The sequence below is a fragment of the Salvelinus namaycush genome, chromosome 14 (genome assembly GCF_016432855.1).
Source record: "Salvelinus namaycush isolate Seneca chromosome 14, SaNama_1.0, whole genome shotgun sequence".
Classification (NCBI taxonomy): Eukaryota; Metazoa; Chordata; class Actinopteri; order Salmoniformes; family Salmonidae; genus Salvelinus; species Salvelinus namaycush.
In genome coordinates, this window is record NC_052320.1 from 19,667,293 (window position 1) to 19,688,823 (window position 21,531).

A 21,531-nucleotide genomic window follows, 5' to 3' on the forward strand; every position below is an offset into this window, starting at 1 on the left:
AGAGTAATTCTACATTAATTAGATATGGCAAAATAATTATCTTAATTTACATTTTAGTCATTTAGCAGACACTGTTCTGCAGAGCTTCTTAGTTAGTGCATTCCTCTTTAAGATAGATAGCTAGTTGGTACAACCATATATCTCAGTTCCTCTTGCTGCTCCATAGGCAAATACCTTGGTCTTGAAGTGGATGCGAGCTTTGACTGGAAGCCAGTGAACTGTGCAGAAGAGCTGGGTGACATGGAAGGTTGAACACCAGGCGGGCTGTAGCATTTTGGATAAGTTTCAGGGGTTGATTTTAAATAAAGCAAACGCAAAGTTTTGCCCCAATCACATTTCACATTTAACCATTTAAAGATGGGGTATTTGTCTGTACAATTTAATCAGGTGCTCTAGAAGAGCGTCCATAGGGGCTGTGCAGCAGGCTGAACGTTTGACGTCCCTACTCAAAGCTATGAACTCCTGGCAAATTTCTATTTTAATATCTGGAGGTTGCATGGTGGAATTCCATCAGATTTTCCTGCTCTGCTATATTACTGTAGACAAAAAAAACATTGACTGTCTCAGACCAAACATCGTTGCCACTGCTGCTTTTGGCCAGAACCGCTTTTGGAAAGGATACATTCCGAGACATCTTATTGAGGTAGAATGGATCCTTTCAAACACAATAGTTGAGAGAGATGGACAGCAATTTGAACTGACATTCATGCAGTCCACATTGGATAGTATATACCTTTTAAGTGTTCAAACTTTTCTAAGATAAAGTTAGGCTGTTTCATGAACTTTCTGAAATAAAGCCATCCATTAAGACTTGCAGAGTACTGCAAAACTGTCCTCTGGCATTCTTTGCTCATGCCACATGTCTTTGGGTTGCAGCAACCCATCTGTTTCTCATCTCATTGAGCTTATTTTGTTTAGGGCGGTATTCGTATCCGTCTGATGCATAAACCCCTGCTTTGCTGACTCATTCCGTTTCTAGAACTGTACATCCGTTATAACCGGTTCAAATTCAATGCAGATCTCAGATCATTTTGGGCCAGTCCAGATGCTAAGATTTCTTGACACAAGTTTCATTTCTCTGGGGTTAGTTATTTTTGGTCCTATCCTAAATAAAGCCCATAGAAGTGTTGTAAAATCTTTAGGCCTAGGCCTCAAGCACCTTATTAAAAAAGTTGTAATACAAGTGCATATTTTACTTAAGAGGTCATCAAGCAAGCATCTTCTCATTATTCACCCAGTAAGGAAATATCCAAGTCCTCCTGTCTGTTCCACATGATTTATGACAATCCCTGTGTTCTCAGCCATGGTTGACTTTCAACACAAATACCTTTTGAATGTACAGGAATGACTAGGTATGAGGAGATCTTTGTTTGAACAAATGATGTGCTTATGCATTTACAATTTGTTTTGCAAATAGACCTAGGTCCAGTAAAAAACAGATTCCAAATCCACATTTTATTTTTTCAAGCAACATCTTCTCTCTTTCCCCCCAGATACTTCTGGTATGGTGTTCGACACTAACTTGAAAATGGTTATGTCCCAGGGAGGGACGTTTGAGAGAATGAAGGAGAAGGTAAGGACTGAAAAGGATCATACAACAAAAGATTTCTCTCTAGGTTTGACTACATTCCGATTGCATTGATTTGAATACAATTCCAGTTTTGCTAGTAGGGGCCTCTTTTATATCTGTTGTGTAAATTTCACAGTAAAAAAGAATACGTACGTCTAAATATATTGAGATTTATAAACTAGGCGCATGCCATACACATGCATGTTTTCCATTATAAAGCCGACCCCCGTCCTAAAACTTGGGTGTATGAACTAGGATTATAACCTCGCCTGAAAAATGCCATCATTCACTATGGTGACAATAACACCCTTTATTTGTTGTATAATTTGGAACTATTTTGAATTAGGCAATGGAAGTTTCTAAAAAGAAAAAGCAATGGTTGATATTTTGCCATGACTTTTTCAATTTAAATATGCATGCTGACTATAGCGAGTGCCATACACTGTCCTCGCATTCTGCAAGATTAATTATATATTCAAAACAATTTAAAAGTAAATGCTACAGCCTAGTGTTTCCTCTGGAGAAAACAAAAATGCGGTGGGGGGGGAAAGGTCGTAAAGGTTATTTTAACATATTGGTCCATGCATATAGCCTATGTAGGTCTACCTGTTAGGGTCACTTGGGTAACACGGCCTCTCTCTGCCTGTACTTCTCACAGAAACCACTTCATGTCACAATCCCCCCCCCAAACACTTTCCCTGGTTGCCACTTCTCTTGCTCAACAAAAAATGTAATCTGCCCCATCACTCCCCCAAAATAATTTTGAGCTAGGGTGGCATTTTACCCCAAGTTACCCTACAATTGACTAGAGGTCGACCGATTATGATTTTTCAACGCCGATACCGATTATTGGAGGACAAATAAAGCCGATACCGAATAAAGCCGATAAATCGGCCGATTTATAAAAATAAAAAAAACATATATATATATATCATACACACACACACATTTTTGTAATAATGACAATTACAACAATACTGAATGAACAATGAACACTTTTATTTTAACTTAATATAATACATAAATACACACACACACACACACACAGCTCTGAAGTGACAATGATACTGAAGAGTCTGCTTAGGAGACAAATACTCTCAACTGTTTGAATAAAAATAGAGTTACCTGTGATGAATGTTGAAAACAAAAACTGTAATTTCTATATGCAGGAAATCCTATTTCAATAATGGGCATGGTAAGAATTGACAACCAAAGTGCGAGTCATAATTCCCATGACACCTTTTAGCAAAATCTGAAAAGCAGTTCCTTCATTTATTCCATAGGATATTTTTAGATTCACTTTAAAATAAGGTCTGTGTTTCGTGTAGGCTTACACCACCGTGCCAATTTTATAACTGTGTAGATATCCATAGGACAAGGTAACTCTGATCAATATTGGCTAAATATAAGCGAAGATCATTTTTTCTGTAGAGTGGATTTATGAAAATATGTTGACTAACGTTACATTATCCTAGTGAGATTTACACGGGTATCAAAACGTCGAAGCGGTTTAAGCCTGCACGAAACACAGACCTTATTTGAAGTAGATCAAGACATTCTCTATGGAAGACATGAACTGTAAAATAACGAAGGAACCCCTTGCAAGTTATTACAGGAATTATAACGCGTCGACTATTTCTCTCTAAACCATATACCTTTGACTAATCCGGAAACTATCACCTCGAAAACAAAACGTTTATTCCGTTCCGTATTTTATCTAACGGGTGGCATCCATGAGTCTAAATATTCCTGTTACATTGCACAACCTTCAATGTTATGTCCTAATTACGGAAAATTCTGGCAAATTAGTTCGCAAAGAGCTAGGCGGCCCAAACTGTTGCATATACCCTGACTCTGCGTGCAATGAACGCAAGAGAAATGACACAATTTCACCTGGTTAATGTTGCCTGCTAACCTGGATTTCTTTTAGCTAAATATGCAGGTTTAAAAATATATACTTGTGTATTGATTTTAAGAAAGGCATTGATGTTTATGGTTAAGTACACATTGGCGCAATGACAGTCATTGATTGATTGCTTTTTATAAGATAAGTTTAATGCTAGCTAGCAACTTAGCGAATGCAGTAAGCTAAGGTAACAGGCAGGCTCCTCGTGGAGTGCAATGTAATCAGGTGTTAGAGCATTGGACTAGTTAACTGTAAGGTTGCAAGATTGGATCCCCCGAGCTGACAAGGTTAATAATCTGTCGAGGCAGAACGTTCCTAGGCCGTCATTGAAAATAAGAATGTGTTCTTAACTGACTTGCCTAGTTAAATAAAGATTAAATAAAGGTGTAAAATGGGGGGGGGGGGAATCGGCCCCCCAAAATACCGATTTCCGATTGTTATGAAAACCTGAAATCGGCCCCGATTTAATCGGCCATTCCGATTAATCGGTCGACCTCTACAATTGACCCATGTTACATTTAGCACTACTCTTCCCTATGCACTCAGGGAAAATTGGTAACCTGCTTAATCATGAAACTGCTAAAAACTCTTGGTTTAAAATGGTGTAGGTCACGCATATTTAGGAGAAAAGCTGAGAGAGCTCTGTTTTCAGTGGTGTAAAAATACTAAGCAATTGTTTTGCAGTATCTGTACTTTTGTATTTATATTTGACTACAACATTCCTAAAGAAAATAATGTAGTTTTCACTCCATACATTTTTCCCTGACACCCAAATTTACTTGTTACATTTTGAAAATGGTCCAATTCACATACTTATCAAGAGAACATGCCTGGTCATCCCTACTACCTCTGATCTGGCGGACTCACTAAACACATGCTTCGTTTTGTAAATGATATCTGATTGTTGTAGTGTGCCCAGGCTAATAAATAAGCAAGAAAATGGTGCCGTCTAGTTTGCTTAATATAACTTTTGATACTTAAGTATATTTAAAACCAAATACTTTTACTCAAGTAGTATTTTACTGGATGACTGACTTTTACTTGTCATTTTCTATTAAGTTATCGTATTACTTTAACCACCACTGCCTCTTAACAAAGGCCATTAAAACTGCTGTTTTCCCAGTGATTACAAGAATTGTTGTGCATTGACTGCTTGTCAGAATGCATGTTTCCTATGGTGCTCTTAAATTGAAGGAATATAATTGAGGAATATTTATCTCGCATAGATCACACAACAACAAGCCAACTAGGTAAATATTCTGAACAAAAATATAAACGCAACATGTAAAGTGTTGGTTTCATAAGCTGAAATAAAATATGCTAGAAATGTTCCATGCAAACAAAAAGTTGTGCACAAATTTGTTTACGTCCCTGTCAGTGAACATTTCTCCTTGGCAAGATAATCCATCCACCTGACAGGTGTAGCATATCAAGAAGCTGATTAAACAGCATGATCAATACACAAGTTCACCTTGTGTTTGGGACAATAAAATGCCACAAATGTGCTGTTTTGTCACAGCACAATGCCACAGATGTCTCAAGTTTTGAGGGAGCAGGCAATTGGCATGCTGACTGCAGGCATAGCCGGGCGGCCCTATACGCTCACTACGCAAGTTGCATAGGGCCCCGCAAATTAAGCAAGGGCCCCGCCTCCTCCTCGTGTCAAAGCGAGTGTCAATGTTTACAACTTGGATGACAGGATGAACTATCCTTCTGGTAACGAAAAGAGAGAGAAAGAAAATACCATGAGAGAATTGCGGGAACAGCAATCAGGTAAACCTGTGTTCTCTCCTCTCCAAGTTTGATGTCAGCAAATAAAAGTAATGTTAAGTTGATGTGCTAGCTTGCAGTGCATCTCTCTAGTCTGTCTTGCTAACCTAACTGGGCAATGCATCTCTTAGTCTGTCTGTCTTGCTTGCTTTCCAGCCACTTCCAGGGCTGTGTTCTGTGACTTTGTGCCTGACAAAAGTGAGAGTGAAATACAACTATTTATTACATACGGTGTTTATAAACTGCAGCTCGGAAAAGATAACCGCGTTGCGCGTGAACATGCGTTAATATGTGCATGCACGAAATGAAACTTGCGCTTTCCAGCAGCAACCTCTGTGGACACCAGTCCAGACAATATATGGGTGTGATGGCACTCCTCATATGCGCATGTCATTTTAAAACAAGACAATGATTATCTAGTCTCTCAGTCAAGGTTTAGTTACAACTCTGGGCTAATGCAAGATGGAAAGCAATGGATTGACATTGACTATTGATTTATATATTGAATTTAAAATGTTGATTAGCTGGGCATACTGGGCAATATGGATGCACATCTCTCAGTAAATTAGAGTAAAGTATTCAGCCAAGCCATAGTATTGTATATTTGAAAATGTATAAATGGAAATATGGGGGTGCCAGTTTGAATGGGCTTGATGCAGCTGATAAAATGAATAATATTGTTATCGATAATGTACAGGTGCATTAAGTGTTTGAATTAGTGTTTGAATTGTTGACCCACTGCTTAAGTTGACTGATAGAAACACCCCTGTGCTCCATTGTATTCAAGATGCATTGAATGCATTGAATACAATGGAGCACAGGGGTGTTTCTATCAGTCAACTTAAGCAGTGGGTCAACAATTCAAACACTAATTCAAACACTTAAGTTTGTCAGTAGAGGAGATGCTGGATCATCAGCCAGTACAAGCACAGACTCAGTTGATCCACATCCAGCTTCAGCAAGTACTAACACAGACCCAGTACTGGCAGCTTCAGCAAGTACTAACACAGACCCAGTAAGTACTGACACAGACCCAGTACAGCTGGCTTCAGCAAATACTAACACAGACCCAGTACAGATGGCTTCAGCAAGTACTAACACAGACCCAGGTGAATTACAGGCAGCCTCAGCCAGTACTAGCACAAATAGAGGTGTACAGCCAGCACCAGATACAAGCAACTCAGACCCTAATAGAACAGTTGCTGCTCCACCAAATGACCCAGCAGATTGGCCCCAATCTTAAGACTTTATGAGGACTGAGTTAGACTGAGTTGGGTCCATTCAAACCAGGACTGGATTTTTCTTACCGTACAGACAAGTCTAGAAGAGGTTTCCATTCAGGCGTATTACAGAGACAGCTGTCAAATGGGGAAAAGATTACCAGGAGCTGGCTTTCATACTCAATCAAAAACAACGCTGTGTATTGTTTTTGCTGTAAGCTCTTTTCTACAAAAGACTACAAAATAATAAAGGAAGACGTGAATGACTGGTCAAATATCAACGCCTTTCTGAAACACCATGAGGGTAGTCCTGAACACACAAACAATATTATTGAGTGGAGAGAACTTGATCTGCGCCTAATTCGGGGACAGACTCTTGACCAGATACCAATGACCATTTTAGAGGCTGAAAGAAAGGAATTGCGGGATGTCCTTACACATTTAATAAGTATCACCCAGTCTCTGGCTGAAAGAAACCTAGCAGTCAGGGGTTCATCAGACAAACTCTTCCAACCAGATAATGGAAACTTCCTAAAAGAGGTTGAATTACTGGTGAAATTTGACCCCGTTATAGAAAATCATCTCAGCAAAATTAAAGATGGAGAGACACATGCTCATTACCTTGGGAGGCACACACAGAATGAGCTGATACAGATTGTGAGTGACAAGATTCTGGAAGCAATAGTGACTCAAGTAAGAGACTCCAAGTACTTCTCCATTATCTTGGACTGTACACCTGACATTAGTCACCAGGAGCAAATGTCCATTATTCTGAGAAGCGTGGCTTTAAAGGGAAAGCCAGAGATCAAGGAGCACTTCCTTGGCTTTGTGCATGTTGAGGTTACAACAGGCTTCAATCTGTCCACTGTCGTCTTAGATAAGCTGAACGAGCTCAAGATTCCATTTGAAGATTGCAGAGGACAAGCTTATGATAATGGGGCCAACATGAAGGGCAAGCACCAAGGAGTACAAGCCAGACTGCTGAAAAAAAATCCCAGATCTGTGTTTGTCTCATATGGAGCACCTACTCTAAACCTTGTCATTGCAGATGCTGCCAAATCTTTAAAAGATGCAGTTGGGTTTTTGGGCATGTGCAAACGCTCTTCACCTTCTTTTCAGCTGCCACACAAAGATGGATTGTTATGAAGAAGCACGTGAACATAACCGTGAGGTCATGGAGTGACACAAGATGGGAGAGTAGGCTCCAAAGTGTTCATGCAATCAGGTATCAGGCTTCAGAGGTTCGGGAGGCATTACTGGAAGCCAGACAGACGATCAACGATCCTGTGGCCAAAGTGGAGGCAGAAGCACTTACAGAGGAAGTTGGGTCCTACGGCTTCTTGATTTGCTGTGTCGTATGGTGCGAGATACTGACAATGACAAACAAGGTGAACAAGCTCCTCCAATCCGCCTCAATGCAGTTGAATATCGCAGTGAATTTAATCTCAAATGCAAAGGCCTTCCTCACTACATACCGGGAAACTGGATTCTCTCAGGCCCAGACAACAGCCAAAAGCATTGTGAAGAAATACATGTGGAGGCTGTTCTGAAAGAGAAGAGACTGAGAAACAGCAGGAGGCATTTCAGCTATGTAGCTCCTAATGAACCAGTGACTGATGCACTGAAAAACCTTGAGGTCAACTACTTCAACATTGTGGTCGACTCTGCTGTGATATCCATGGATGAGAGATTTGAAACACTCAACCAGGTGAAAACCAAATATGGAGTGCTGCACTGCCTCTCAGATGTCCAGGGAGTCTTTTAAAGGCCCACTACATGGAAGTTGAAAACACTCTAACCTTCAGAGATGACTGTGACATCGGTGGAATGAATCTGGCACACAAGATTCAGAATTTACCTGATCTGCCATCAGATAAGATGACTGCCTTTTGAGCTGCTTTCCTTTCTCTGTGAGAAAAACCCGGAGGAACTCTTTCCTAACCTTTGGATAGCCCTAAGAATTGCAGTCACCCTACCAGTAACAGTAGCATTGGCAGAGAGGAGCTTTTCAAAATGAAAGCACATCAAAAGCTTCCTGAGATCTTCCATGTCACAGGAACGTTTGAGTGGTCTGGCCATCGTGAGTATAAATCATGACGTGGGGAAACACATGTCCTATGATGACGACATTGATGATCTTGCCTCAGTGCAGAAGAGGAATATTTTGATGATAAGATTTAAATTCAAACATTCAAATGTTTACAAACTTAGTAACATTTTAAGATTGTATGGCAGAAGTGCATTTGTGTAAATGACTGCTTAACTGTGACATACTTTCTCAATTTCTTCCAGACAGTCCAAATAGACTGATGCTGAAAACCAAAGTTAATCACACCAACGTACAGTGGGGCAAAAAAGTATTTAGTCAGCCACCAATTGTGCAAGTTCTCCCACTTAAAAAGATGAGAGAGGCCTGTAATTTTCATCATAGGTACACTTCAACTATTGCTGGTATTTTGGCCCATTCCTCCATGCAGATCTCCTCTAAAGCAGTGATGTTTTGGGGCTGTTGCTGGGCAACACAGACTTTCAACTCACTCCAAAGATTTTCTATGGGGTTGAGATCTGGAGACTGGCTAGGCCACTCCAGGACCTTGAAATGCTTCTTACGAAAACACTCCTTCGTTGCCCGGGTGGTGTGTTTGGGATTATTGTCATAGTGAAAGACCCAGCCACGTTTCATCTTCAATGCCCTTGCTGATGGAAGGAGGTTTTCACTCAAAATCTCACGATACATGGCCCCATTCATTCTTTCCTTTACACGGATCAGTCGTCCTGGTCCCTTTGCAGAAAAACAGCCCCAAAGCATGATGTTTCCACCCCCATGCTTCACAGTAGGTATGGTGTTCTTTGGATGCAACTCAGCATTCTTTGTCCTCCAAACACAACGAGTTGAGTTTTTACCAAAAAGTTATATTTTGGTTTCATCTGACCATATGACATTCTCCCAATCTTCTTCTGGATCATCCAAATGATCTCAAATGTTTAACAGTCTGATGGCCTTGAGATAGAAGCTGTTTTCAGTCTCTCGGTCCCAGCTTTGATGCACCTGTACTAACCTCGCCTTCTGGATGATAGCGGGGTGAACAGGCAGTCGCTCGGGTGGTTGTTGTCCTTGATGATCTTTTTGGCCTTCCTGTGACATCGGGTGCTGTAGGTGTCCTGGAGGGCAGGTAGTTTGCCCCCAGTGATGCATTGTGCAGACCTCACTACCCTCTGGAGAGCCTTCCGGTTCTGGAGGGCCTTCCGGTTGTGGGCGGAGCAGTTGCCATACCAGGTGGTGATACAGCCCGACAGGATGCTCTCGATTGTGCATCTGTAAAAGTTTGAGTGTTTTGGGTGACAAGCCAAATTTCTTCAGCCTCCTGAGGTTGAAGAGGCGCTGTTGCGCCTTCTAACATGATGTCTGTGTGGGTGGACCATTTCAGTTTGTCCGTGATGTGTACGCCGAGGAACTTAAAACTTTCCACCTTCTCCACTACTGTCCCGTCGATGTGGATAGGGGGGTGCTCCCTCTGCTGTTTCCTGTGAGGTTATTTTCCTGACACCACACTCCGAGGGCCCTCACCTCCTCCCTGTAGGCCGTCTCGTCGTTGTTGGTAATCCAGCCTACCACTGTAGTGTTGTCTGCAAACTTGATGATTGAGTTGGAGGCGTGCATGGCCACGCAGTCATGGGTGAACAGGGAGTACAGGAGAGGGCTGAGAACGCACCCATGTGGGGCCCCAGTGTTGAGGATCAGCAGGGTGGAGATGTTGTTTTCTACCCTCACCACCTGGGGGCGGCCCGTAAGAAAGTCCAGGACCCAGTTGCACAGGGCGGGGTCGAAACCCAGTGTCTCGAGCTTAATGACAAGTTTCGAGGGTACTATGGTGTTAAATGCTGAGCTGTAGTCGATGAACAGCGTTCTTACATAGGTATTCCTCTTGTCCAGATGGGTTAGGGCAGTGTGATTGCGTCATCTGTGGACCTATTGGGGCGGTAAGCAAATTGGAGTGGGTCTATGGTGTCCGGTAGGGTTGAGGTGATATGATCCTTGACTAGTCTCTCAAAGCACTTCATGATGACGGAAGTGAGTGCTACGGGGCGATAGTCGTTTAGCTCAGTTACCTTAGCTTTCTTGAGAACAGGAACAATAATGGTCGCCCTCTTGAAGCATGTGGGAACAGCATGGCAAATGGTTTACACGGCTCACCGGTTTTGCTTAGGGCCCCAGGGAGGTCAGGACCGGCTCTGACTGCAGGAATGTTCACCAGAGCTGTTACCAGAGAATTGAATGTTGATTTCTCTACCATAAGCCGCTTCCAATGTCGTTTTAGAGAATTTGGCAGTACGTCCAACCGGCCTCACAACTGCACACCATGTGTAACCACGCCAGCCCAGGACCTCCACATCCGGCTTCTTCACCTGCGGGATCGTCTGAGACCAGCCATTCAGACAGCTGATGAAACTGAGGAGTATTTCTGTCTGTAATAAAGACCTTTTGTGGGGGAAAACTCATTCTGATTGGCTGGGCCTATGCCCTCCCAGGCACCCCCTGCTCAGTCATGTGAAATCCATAGATTAAGGCCTAAATGAATTCATTTCAATTGACTGATTTCCTTATATGAACTGTAACTCAGTAAAATTGTTGCATTTATATTTTAGTTCACTATAGATACTGTTCTACTATGGGGTTGTCAATTTTTTTCTATTCATTACTTGTTTTGTTTGCAGAGGAAAAGTAAATGTCGACTGTTCTAGCATCTTCAAAGTTCGCCTCGACAGAAATATTGTTTGATATTTTTTTCCCGTTGTGGCAATGATTTTGTCCGTGACGCAGTGCCACAGTTAAATGACTGCAGCGGAAACACTGCTACAGCCCACACATTTATGCAAAAGATGAATTGTTGTTCAATATTTTAGATAGATAGAAACACAATCTCCTGCCTTGGTATAGGCTTAGAGATTAAATAGGCTATGATGTCGCACTCTGTGCTCCTATCGAACAGCAATATTATAGTCTACCCATATTGTCAAATATTTTACATACGCTACCAGTGTAATTGTTTGCAGTAACTTATGCTGTATTTGGCAAAGGAATGTGATAGCCTTTGTTTTTTCTTTCAGAAACTAATTGTTGTCGACCTGTCAGCAGAATGTTTGAACATGTTTTGCGTCAACTTTTCCCCCCAACCTAAAATATGCTGTACTGCCTGCGAATTCTGAAACATAGTCTAGGCTACTCAAAAAAAATGTATAATTGCAGTAGTCGCGTACATACTTCAATATAAAATATCAACTGTCTATTTAATTAGACTGTGTAGCCTATATAAACCACACTGCCTATGGGCTCGCATACAGCAAAATTTAAAATGCATGTAGCCTATCTTTTTTTTTTTTTTCACCTTTATTTAACCAGGTAGGCTAGGTGAGAACAAGTTCTCATTTACAACTGCGACCTGGCCAGATAAAGCAAAGCAGTGCGACACAAACAACACCACAGAGTTACACATGGAATAAACAAACATACAGTCAATAATACAATAGAAAAGTCAGTGTGTGCAAATGAGGTAGGTAGGCAATAAATAGGCCATAGTGGCGAAATAATTACAATATAGCAATTAAACACTGGAGTGATAGATGTGCAAGTAGAGAGGGGTGCAAAGGAGCAAAATAAATACAGTATGGGGATGAGGTAGTTGGATGGGCTATGTGCTGTAAGCTGTAAGCTGCTCTAACAGCTGGTGCTTAAAGTTAGTGAGGGAGATATGAGTCTCCAGCTTCAGTGATTTTTGCAGTTCGGTCCAGTCATTGGCCGCAGAGAACTGTAAGGAAAGGTGGCCAAAGGAGGAATTGGCTTTGTGGGTGACCAGTGAAATATACCTGTTGGAGCGCGTGCTACGGGTGGGTGCTGCTCTGGTGACCAGTGAGCTGAGATAAGGCGGGACTTTACCTAGCAAAGACTTATAGATGACCTGGAGCCAGTGGGTTTGGCGACGAATATGAAGCGATGGCCAGCCAACGAGAGCATACAGGTCGCAGTGGTGGGTAGTATATGGGGCTTTGGTGACAAAACGGATGGCACTGTGATAGACTGTATTCAATTTGGTGAGTAGAGTGTTGGAGGCTATTGTGTAACTGACATCGCTGAAGTCAAGGATCGGTAGGATAGTCAGTTTTACGAGGGTATGTTTGGCAGCATGAGTGAAGGATGCTTTGTTGCGAAATAGGAAGCCGATTCTAGATTTAATTTTGGATTGGAGATGCTTAATGTGAGTCTGGAAGGAGAGTTTACAGTCTAACCAGACATATTGGTATTTGTAGTTGTCCACATATTCTTAGTCGGAAACCTCTAGAGTAGTGATGCTGGACGGGCAGGCAGGTGTGGGCAGCGATCGGTTGAAGAGCATGCATTTAAGAGCAGTTGGAGGCCACGGAAGGAGAGTTGTATGGCATTGAAGCTCGCCTGGAGGTTAGTTTACACAGTGTCCAAAGAATGGCCAGAAGTATACAGAATGGTGTCGTCTGCGTAGAGGTGGATCAGAGAATCACCAGCAGCAAGAGCAACATCGTTGATGTATACAGAGAAAAGAGTCGGCCCGAGAATTGAACCCTGTGGCACCCCTATAGAGGCTGCCAGAGGTCCGGACAACAGGCCCTCCGATTTGACACACTGAACTCTGTCTGAGAAGTAGTTGGTGAACCAGGCGAGGCAGTCATTTGAGAAACCAAGGCTGTTGAGTCTGCCGATAAGAATGTGGTGATTGACAGAGTCGAAAGCCTTGGCCAAGTCGATGAATACAGCTGCACAGTATTGTCTCTTATCGATAGCGGTTATCATATCGTTTAGGACCTTGAGCGTGGCTGAAGTGCACCAATGTCCAGCTCGGAAACCAGATTGCATAGCGGAGAAGGTACGGTGGGATTCGAAATGGTCGGTGATCTGTTTGTTAACTTGGCTTACGAAGACCTTAGAAAGGCAGGGTAGGATAGATATAGGTCTGTAGCAGTTTGGGTCTAGAGTGTCTCCCCCTTTGAAGAGGGGGATGACCGCGGCAGCTTTCCAATCTTTGGGGATCTCAGACGATACGAAAGAGAGGTTGAACAGGCTAGTAATAGGGGTTGCAACAATTTCGGCTGATAATTTTAGAAAGAGACGGCTGATTTGTAGGGGTCCAGATTTTGCAGCTCTTTCAGAACATCAGCTATCTGGATTTGGGTGAAGGAGAAATGGGGGAGGCTTGCGCAAGTTGCTGTGGGGGGTGCAGGGCTGTTGACCGGGATAGGGGTAGCCAGGTGGAAAGCATGGCCAGCTGTAGAAAAATGTCTTATTATTTTACCTGCAATACAACCACTAGATATATATAGTGTGTACGCATGGTCTAAAGTTTGCACAAAATTAAGCTCATTCTCACGGCAAATTCAGATTTTATAAATGCCAACTTCTGTGTAAACTGGCACACACATGTTGTAAAAACGCAACATTTAGAAATGAGGCCCCAGGGCCCTGGGATATGTATCACTATGCTAAATATTTTCCTTAATTTGCCAGATCATTCTCTCTTATTCGTTCTCTTCACAGATTAGTGCCGTCAGGGCCGTTGTTCCCAACAAAAGCAACAATGAGATAGTTCTGGTGTTGCAGCACTTTGAGAACTGCGTTGATAAGGCCGTCCAGGCTTTCCTAGAAGGTATGGGAATGCCATAGTGATCTTTTTTTTAATGAGTATTTAAACCTCGATAATCTGAAACATTGCATGTCATGAACGAGGTCAAGGCTGTTATGGAAAGAGAGCATTCTTCTTAACTCACAATTACTTCATTTTCCCTTCAGGTAGTGCCATTGAAATCTTGAAGGAGTGGAATGTAACTGGTAAAAAGAAGGTAACCTTGTTAACTTTGTCCTTTACTTCAAGGTATTGCATTCTGTATGAAAGGACCACATGAGTATGAATGAAATGTATTATGTGTCATGACATTTTAAGTATGGCCTGTCCCTCACAGGATTATGAGACAACACTTTTTAAAAACAAGTTCAAAGGATATACTTCGTGACAGACCAATCCAGACTTTGAGCAAAAAAACACTTACTTTAAATCCACTTAACTTTGAACTCTAAATGCTAGTCAAAGGAAATGTATGTTTAGTTTATTTGGATAGAGATGAGTAAAAACACATTGAACAAACAATCATCGGCTGCATTTCACTATAGAGTTTCTAGCTCACACAAATTTTCAACATCCGTCCCAGATAATCTGTTTTGTTGTTTCACCTATCGCCCATTTTGCTTTGAAGTCAGCAGCTCTAGCTGAACATATCTGGTGTCTGTGTCATGAGGACCTACATTCTGCTCAACCATAGCTAAACTCAGCAAAAAAGGAAATGTCCCTTTTTCAGGACCCTGTCTTTCAAAGATAATTCGTAAAAATCCAAATAACTTCACAGATCTTCATTGTAAAGAGTTTAAATACTGTTTCCCATGCTTGTTCATTGAACCATAAACAATTAATGAACATGCACCTGTGGAACGGTCGTTAAGACACTAACAGCTTACAGATGGTAGGCAATTAAGGTCACAGTTATAAAAACATAGGACACTAAAGAGGCATTTCTACTGACTTTGAAAAACACCAAAAAAAAGATGCCCAGGGTCCCTGCTCATCTGCGTGAATGTGCCTTAGGCATGCTGCAAGGAGGCATGAGGACTGCAGATGTGGCCAGGGCAATAAATGTCATTGTCCGTACTGTGAGATGCCTGAGACAGCGCTACAGGGAGACAGGACGGACAGCTGATCGTCCTCGCAGTGGCAGACCATGTGTAACAACACCTGCACAGGATCGGTACATTCAAACATCACACCTGCGGGACAGGTACAGGATGGCAACAACAACTGCCTGAGTTACACCAGGAACGCACAATCCCTCCATCAGTGCTCAGACTGTCTGCAATAGGCTGAGAGAGGCTGGACTGAGGGCTTGTAGGCCTGTTGTAAGGCAAGTCCTCACCAGACATCACCGGCAACAACGTCGCCTATGGGCACAAACCCACCGTTGCTGGACCAGACAGGATTGGCAAAAAGTGCTCTTCAATGGCGAGTCGCGGTTTTGTCTCACCAGAGGTGATGGTCGGATTTGCGGTTATCGTCGAAGGAATGAGCGTTACACCGAGGACTGTACTCTGGAGCGGGATCGATTTGGAGGTGGCGGGTCCGTCATGGTCTGGGGCGGTGTGTCACAGCATCATCGGACTGAGCTTGTCATTGCAGGCAATCTCAACGCTGTGCGTTACAGGGAAAACATCCTCCTCCCTCATGTGGTACCCTTCCTGCAGGCTCATCCTGACATGACCCTCCAGCATGACAATGCCGCCAGCCATACTGCTCGTTCTGTGCGTGGTTTCCTGCAAGACAGGAATGTCAGTGTTCTGCCATGGCCAGCGAAGAGCCCGGATCTCAATCACATTGAGCAAATCTGGGACCTGTTGGATTGGAGAGTGAGGGCTAGGGCCATTCCCCCCCAGAAATGTCCGGGAACTTGCAGGTGCCTTGGTGGAAGAGTGGGGTAACATCTCACAGCAAGAACTGGCAAATCTGGTGCAGTCATGAGGAGGAGATGCACTGCAGTACTTAATGCAGCTGGTGGCCACACCAGATACTGACTGTTACTTTTGATTTTGGCCCCTTTGTTCAGGGACACATTCAATTTCTGTTAGTCACATGTCTGTGGAACTTGTTCAGTTTGTCTCAGTTGTTGAATCTTGTGTTCATACAAATATTTACACATGTTAAGTTTACTGAAAATAAACACAGTTGACAGAACGTTTCTTTTTTGCAGAGTTTATATGCTTGTTATGTATGAACTCAAAGATGTGTAAGGTTTTATTGTAGTGGTTAGAGTCTGACTTTGATTTTACAACATCCAGCCCAAGAAGAAAAAGAAGCCCAAGCCCCAGCCACAGCCTCCGGGAGAGGAGCCTGCTCCAGCCGAAACCACACAGCCTTCGGAGACTGAGAGTACAGAAGCAGTGAATGGGTTCCATGCCAATGGCTCTGTGTTGGACGGAGACTCATTAGACTCTCTGAGTGAGCAGTTGGATTCTGCCTTCTTGGATGCAGCTGAGCTCGAATCTGAACCTGCCACGTCGGACATTACAGGTATTGTTATAGAGCAGTCTCAGTGGCTTTATTTTACCCATCAGTCAAGCTTTGGTTTGTTGACTATACTACACTTTTGATTATCTTCTGTAGTTGAAGCCAATGCCTGCCCATCGGAAAATATCACACTACAGTGTCTTTCTCCTTAAAGGTGTGGAAGTAGACTCTTTTTGTAGTGGCCCAAGCACCACCCCTCATCATGCTCAAGGAGGAAGGAATCACCAGCCCCCGCGTGGCAACAAGTTCCGTCCCAGAACCAACTCCCAGCAATCATCCACTTCCTCTGTGCTCACCACTGATGAAAGCCAACAGGGATTTTCTGGAGCCAAGAAGATTGGTTAGTGCCAAATGTGCTTTATTGTTGATACAGAATATTGTCAAATCCATGGGTTTCCTGCAGTCCGATGGTAGATTAGTAGTCCCAGGTGCCTAAGCTGTATATTATCTTACAAAACTAGGATGTGTGCACTGGAGTGTTAATGACGACAGCTCTAGTAATGCTTTGTTTAAGACAAGTGACCTCTAACCCTGTTCTTTGACACTCAGCGCCCAACATTGACCGCTCTGTGAAGGACCTGCAGAGATGCACAGTGTCGCTTACTCGATACAGAGTGTTGGTTAAGGATGAAATGGACTCCTCTATTAAGACCATGAAGCAGACGTTTGCTGAGCTCCAGAGCTGGTACATCTCCCAACATTAACTCCACTACATTAGTTTGTAAAGTTGTAGTTAATATTTGGAATATTAACTTGTTATGGTGGGATATAACATACCACAAATTCCATTATTTTTAAGCATTTGATCACTGAATCAGTTCATTGCTCTCACATCTGCACTACAGCAACCACCACTAGTACCTCTTTCAGCGTAACATTTAGCCTATTGCTAACCAGTGTTGTCGTAGTTGACAAATGGTGAGTATTGCCAAAATCAAAGTATCTTAGAGATGTAAATAATCATGGTCAACTTATCGTAGTAAAGAACATGTCATTTCATATCTCTCTTTCTCCCCACCTCTCTCTTAGTCTAATGGACAGAGAGGTTACTCTGTTGACAGAGATGGACAAAGTCAAAGCAGAAGCCAGTGAGTACAACACCTTTCAATTAGCATTTGGACTTCAATGTACACTCAGTGTACAAAACATTAAGAACACCTGCTCTTTCCATGACAAACTGACCAGGTGAAAGCTATGATCCCTTATTGATGGCACTTGTTAAATCCACTTCAGAGACAGGTTAAAGAAGGATTTTTAAGCCATGAGACAATTGAGACATGGATTGTGTAATTCAGAGGGTGAATTGGTAAGACAAAAGATTTGTGCCTTTGAACAGGGTATGGTAGTAAGTGCCAGGCGCACCGGTTTGTGTCAAGAACTGCAAAGCTGCTGGAATTTTCATGCTCAACAGTTTCCCTTGTGTATCAAGAATGGTCCACACCCAAAGGACATCCAGCCAACTTGACACAACTGTGGGAAGCGTTGTAGTCAACGTGGGACATGAATTCCCGTGGAATGCTTTTGACACCTTGCAGAGTCCATGCCCCAACTAATTGAGGCTGTTCTGAGGGCAGGGGGGGTGCCAATCAATATTAAGGTCTTCTTAATGTTTTGTACACTCAGTGTTTATTAGACTTTGTTTCTATTCTTACTATGTTTCTATTTTTTTCTGAAAGCCTTTGTCCCAGTTAGGACATTCCATATAGGCTACCTATAGATGTCACCTACTCCCTCCCAGTTCATAAGTTAACACGTAACCAAGGAGAATTCTTCGAATGTATGTCCCCAAGGTTATTTTTGGCCTTAGGCATACCAGTCTTCAATGTAGTGAAACATGACAGAGCAAGACTGCATATTTCCACAAGTAGGCCATTCTCCCTTTATTCTTTACTGCCTCCAAATACAGTGTTGTGTGTCCTGAGCTTGGAAAAAGTGAATAGTGTCAGGTTTCAAGGGAGACTAAATGCTTTCTTTGTGTCTAGGTGTGTGGGGAATTGAGGGAAGAAGTGAGGGAACTCTAGAGCAGTTCTTTGACATTACAGAAACTCAACATTCCTTCAAATGTACCAGTTTCTGCCCTAATCTCTTCCCTTCCTTTAGATGTGTGTTACTGTTAATGGATTAGACTTTCTTCCCTTCCCCTTTTTACCTCATGAGGAGAGAAGTATTTTCTGTCATTTGATTCTCCTTAGCAACTGATAAACAAACAGTATGGTTCCTCTGTGGGAGTTTTTTTGTGGTTTTTCTTTTTCCCTCAGTCCTGATATTGGTCAGCACCAGGAAAAGCCTGTGGAGTTATTTAGAGATGCAGTGTTGTATTCTGTATGATTTTATTTTGTAAAAACTAGTCAACTAATAGTCTTACCTTCTCATGTTGAGGACATAGCTAGTCCCAAGTTTCAGTATGGTATTGCTTATGTGTGGATTTCTCTCCGTACAACTGAAGGTGTCTGAATATTTGGTGAGCGGTTGACTGATATTGTGTATCTGTGTTTAAGTGGCCATTTTGGATGGCCGTCAAAAGAGAGCAGAGGAGCTCCGCAGGCTAACTGACCAATCAGCATCCATGTCTGAGAACCAACTGAGTGAGCTGCGAGCGGACATAAAGGTTAGTTGACTACCGCAATAACACTATCTGATGTTGGGCGATTAGGCCTGGCTCGCAGTCGGCATTCCAATTATTTCCAAAGGTGTAAAATGGGGTTGAGGTCAGGGCTTTGTGCAGGCCAGTCAAGTTCTTCCACCGGTCTCGACAAATAATTTCTATATGGATCTCGCTTTGTGCACTGGGGTATTGTAATGCTGAAACAGGAATGGGCATTCCCCAAACTGTTGCCACAAAGTTGGAAGCACAGAATCGTCTAGAATGTCATTGTATGCTGTAGGGTTAAGATTTCACTTCACTGGAACTAAGGGACCTAGCCCGAACCATGAAATATAGCCCTAGACCAGTATTCTTCCTCCACCAAACTTTACAGTTGGCACTGTGCATTTGGGCAGGCAGCATTCTCCTGGCATCCACCAAACCCAGATCAGACTGCCAGATGGTTAAGTGTGATTCATCAAATCAAATTTTATTGGTCACATACACATGGTTAGCAGATGTTAATACGAGTGTAGCGAAATGCTTGTGCTTTTAGTTCCGACCGTGCAGTAATATCTAACAAGTAATCTAACAATTTCACAGCAACTACCTTATACACACAAGTGTAAAGGAATGAATAAGAATATGTACATATAAATATATGGATGGCCGAATGGCATAGGCAAGATGCAGTAGATGGTATAGAGATGAGTAATGTAGGGTATGTAAACATATAAAGTGGCATTGTTTAAAGTGACTAGTAATACATTTTTCATTATTAAAGTGGCTAGAGATTTGAGTCAGTATGTTGGCAGCAGCCACTCAATGTTAGTGATGGCTGTTTAACAGTCTGATGGCCTTGAGATAGAAGCTGTTTTCAGTCTCAGCTTTGCACCTGTACTGACCTCGCCTTCTGGATGATATGTGTTTTGGGTGACAAGCCAAATTTGTGAACAGGCAGTGGCTCGGGTGGTTGTCCTTGATGATCTTTTTGGCCTTCCTGTGACATCGGGTGGTGTAGGTGTCCTGGAGGGCACGTAGTTTGCCCCCGGTGATGCGTTGTGCAGACCTCACTACCCTCTGGAGAGCCTTACGGTTGTGGGCGGAGCAGTTGCCGTACCAGGCGGTGATACAGCCCGACAGGATGCTCTCGATTGTGCATCTGTAAAAGTTTGAGTGTTTTGGGTGACAAGCCAAATTTCTTCAGCCTCCTGAGGTTGAAGAGGCGCTGTTGCACCTTCTTCACCACGCTGTCTGTGTTGGTGGACCATTTCAGTTTGTCCGTGATGTGTACGCCAAGGAACTTAAAACTTTCCACCTTCTCCACTACTGTCCCGTCGATGTGGATAGGGGGGTGCTCCCTCTGCTGTTTCCTGAAGTCCATCTCCTTTGTTTTGTTGAGTTTGAGGTTATTTTCCTGACACCACACTCCGAGGGCCCTCACCTCCTCCCTGTAGGCCGTCTCGTCGTTGTTGGTAATCAAGCCTACCACTGTAGTGTCGTCTGCAAACTTGATGATTGAGTTGGAGGCGTGCATGGCCACGCAGTCATGGGTGAACAAGGGAGTACAGGAGAGGGCTGAGAACGCACCCCCAACGTGTTTCCAGTGCTCCAGAGGCCAGTGGCAGAGTTGGGAACTCTGGAGATCGCATGGCTGTGTGCTCTATTTTAATACACCTGTCAGCAATGGGTGTGGCTGAAATAGCCGAATCCACTCATTTAAAGGGGTGTCCACATACTGTATGTCTTGTCTCCTCTTTTTCCAGCACTTTGTAAGTGAACGTAAGTATGATGAAGACCTGGGAAAAGCTGTGAAGTTCACTTTCGAGCTAGAACCACTGAAGACAAGCGTCACAGGATTTGGATCAGGTACATTCCTTTTTTCTTCTTTGATGTCTTTCCTCTTACAGAAACTCACTGTGATCATACAGTATTGCATTGCTATTTAGAGGGTAATTAATCAATTGTCTTGATAGTAACGCCCACAGAATTAAATAGAACACATATTTGTATAATAATACTATGTATCTCTATGGTAACGCCTGCCCCCGTGACGCCCTCTCCTTTCAGTGTACCATCCTCAGACAGGCTACTCCAGCCGGTCCCGCTGTAGTTCCACCTCCTCGTCCATCACAGGCCCAGGGTCCCTAGAAGCACCACCTCCGTCTCAGCACCAGGGCTCCAGCTTCGAAGGACACCCTACCCAGCCGAACAAAACGGTCAGCTCACAAAGCAATCATAAACATGCAACTAAAGGAGTTGCTAACTGTTTTCAGTCGTGTTTCTTTAGGAGTAAAAATATTAAACATAATATGATTGCTTTGTGTTTTAAGTGTGCTTTTAATCTG

The 21,531-nt window shown here is 42.9% G+C and overlaps 1 protein-coding gene across 1 annotated transcript in view; it reads left to right on the forward strand.

Annotated features, from left to right (window-relative positions):
- LOC120059247 (spermatogenesis-associated serine-rich protein 2-like) overlaps window positions 1-21,531 on the forward strand; it is a 78,312-nt gene that overhangs the window by 53,919 nt on the left and 2,862 nt on the right. The window contains exons 3-12 of the mRNA XM_039008148.1: window positions 1,494-1,573; window positions 14,031-14,139; window positions 14,283-14,332; window positions 16,371-16,602; window positions 16,754-16,939; window positions 17,149-17,284; window positions 17,629-17,687; window positions 19,098-19,207; window positions 20,950-21,052; window positions 21,254-21,402. Coding sequence (XP_038864076.1) covers window positions 1,494-1,573; window positions 14,031-14,139; window positions 14,283-14,332; window positions 16,371-16,602; window positions 16,754-16,939; window positions 17,149-17,284; window positions 17,629-17,687; window positions 19,098-19,207; window positions 20,950-21,052; window positions 21,254-21,402 — 1,214 coding nt within the window. The remainder of the gene's footprint in view (window positions 1-1,493; window positions 1,574-14,030; window positions 14,140-14,282; window positions 14,333-16,370; window positions 16,603-16,753; window positions 16,940-17,148; window positions 17,285-17,628; window positions 17,688-19,097; window positions 19,208-20,949; window positions 21,053-21,253; window positions 21,403-21,531) is intronic.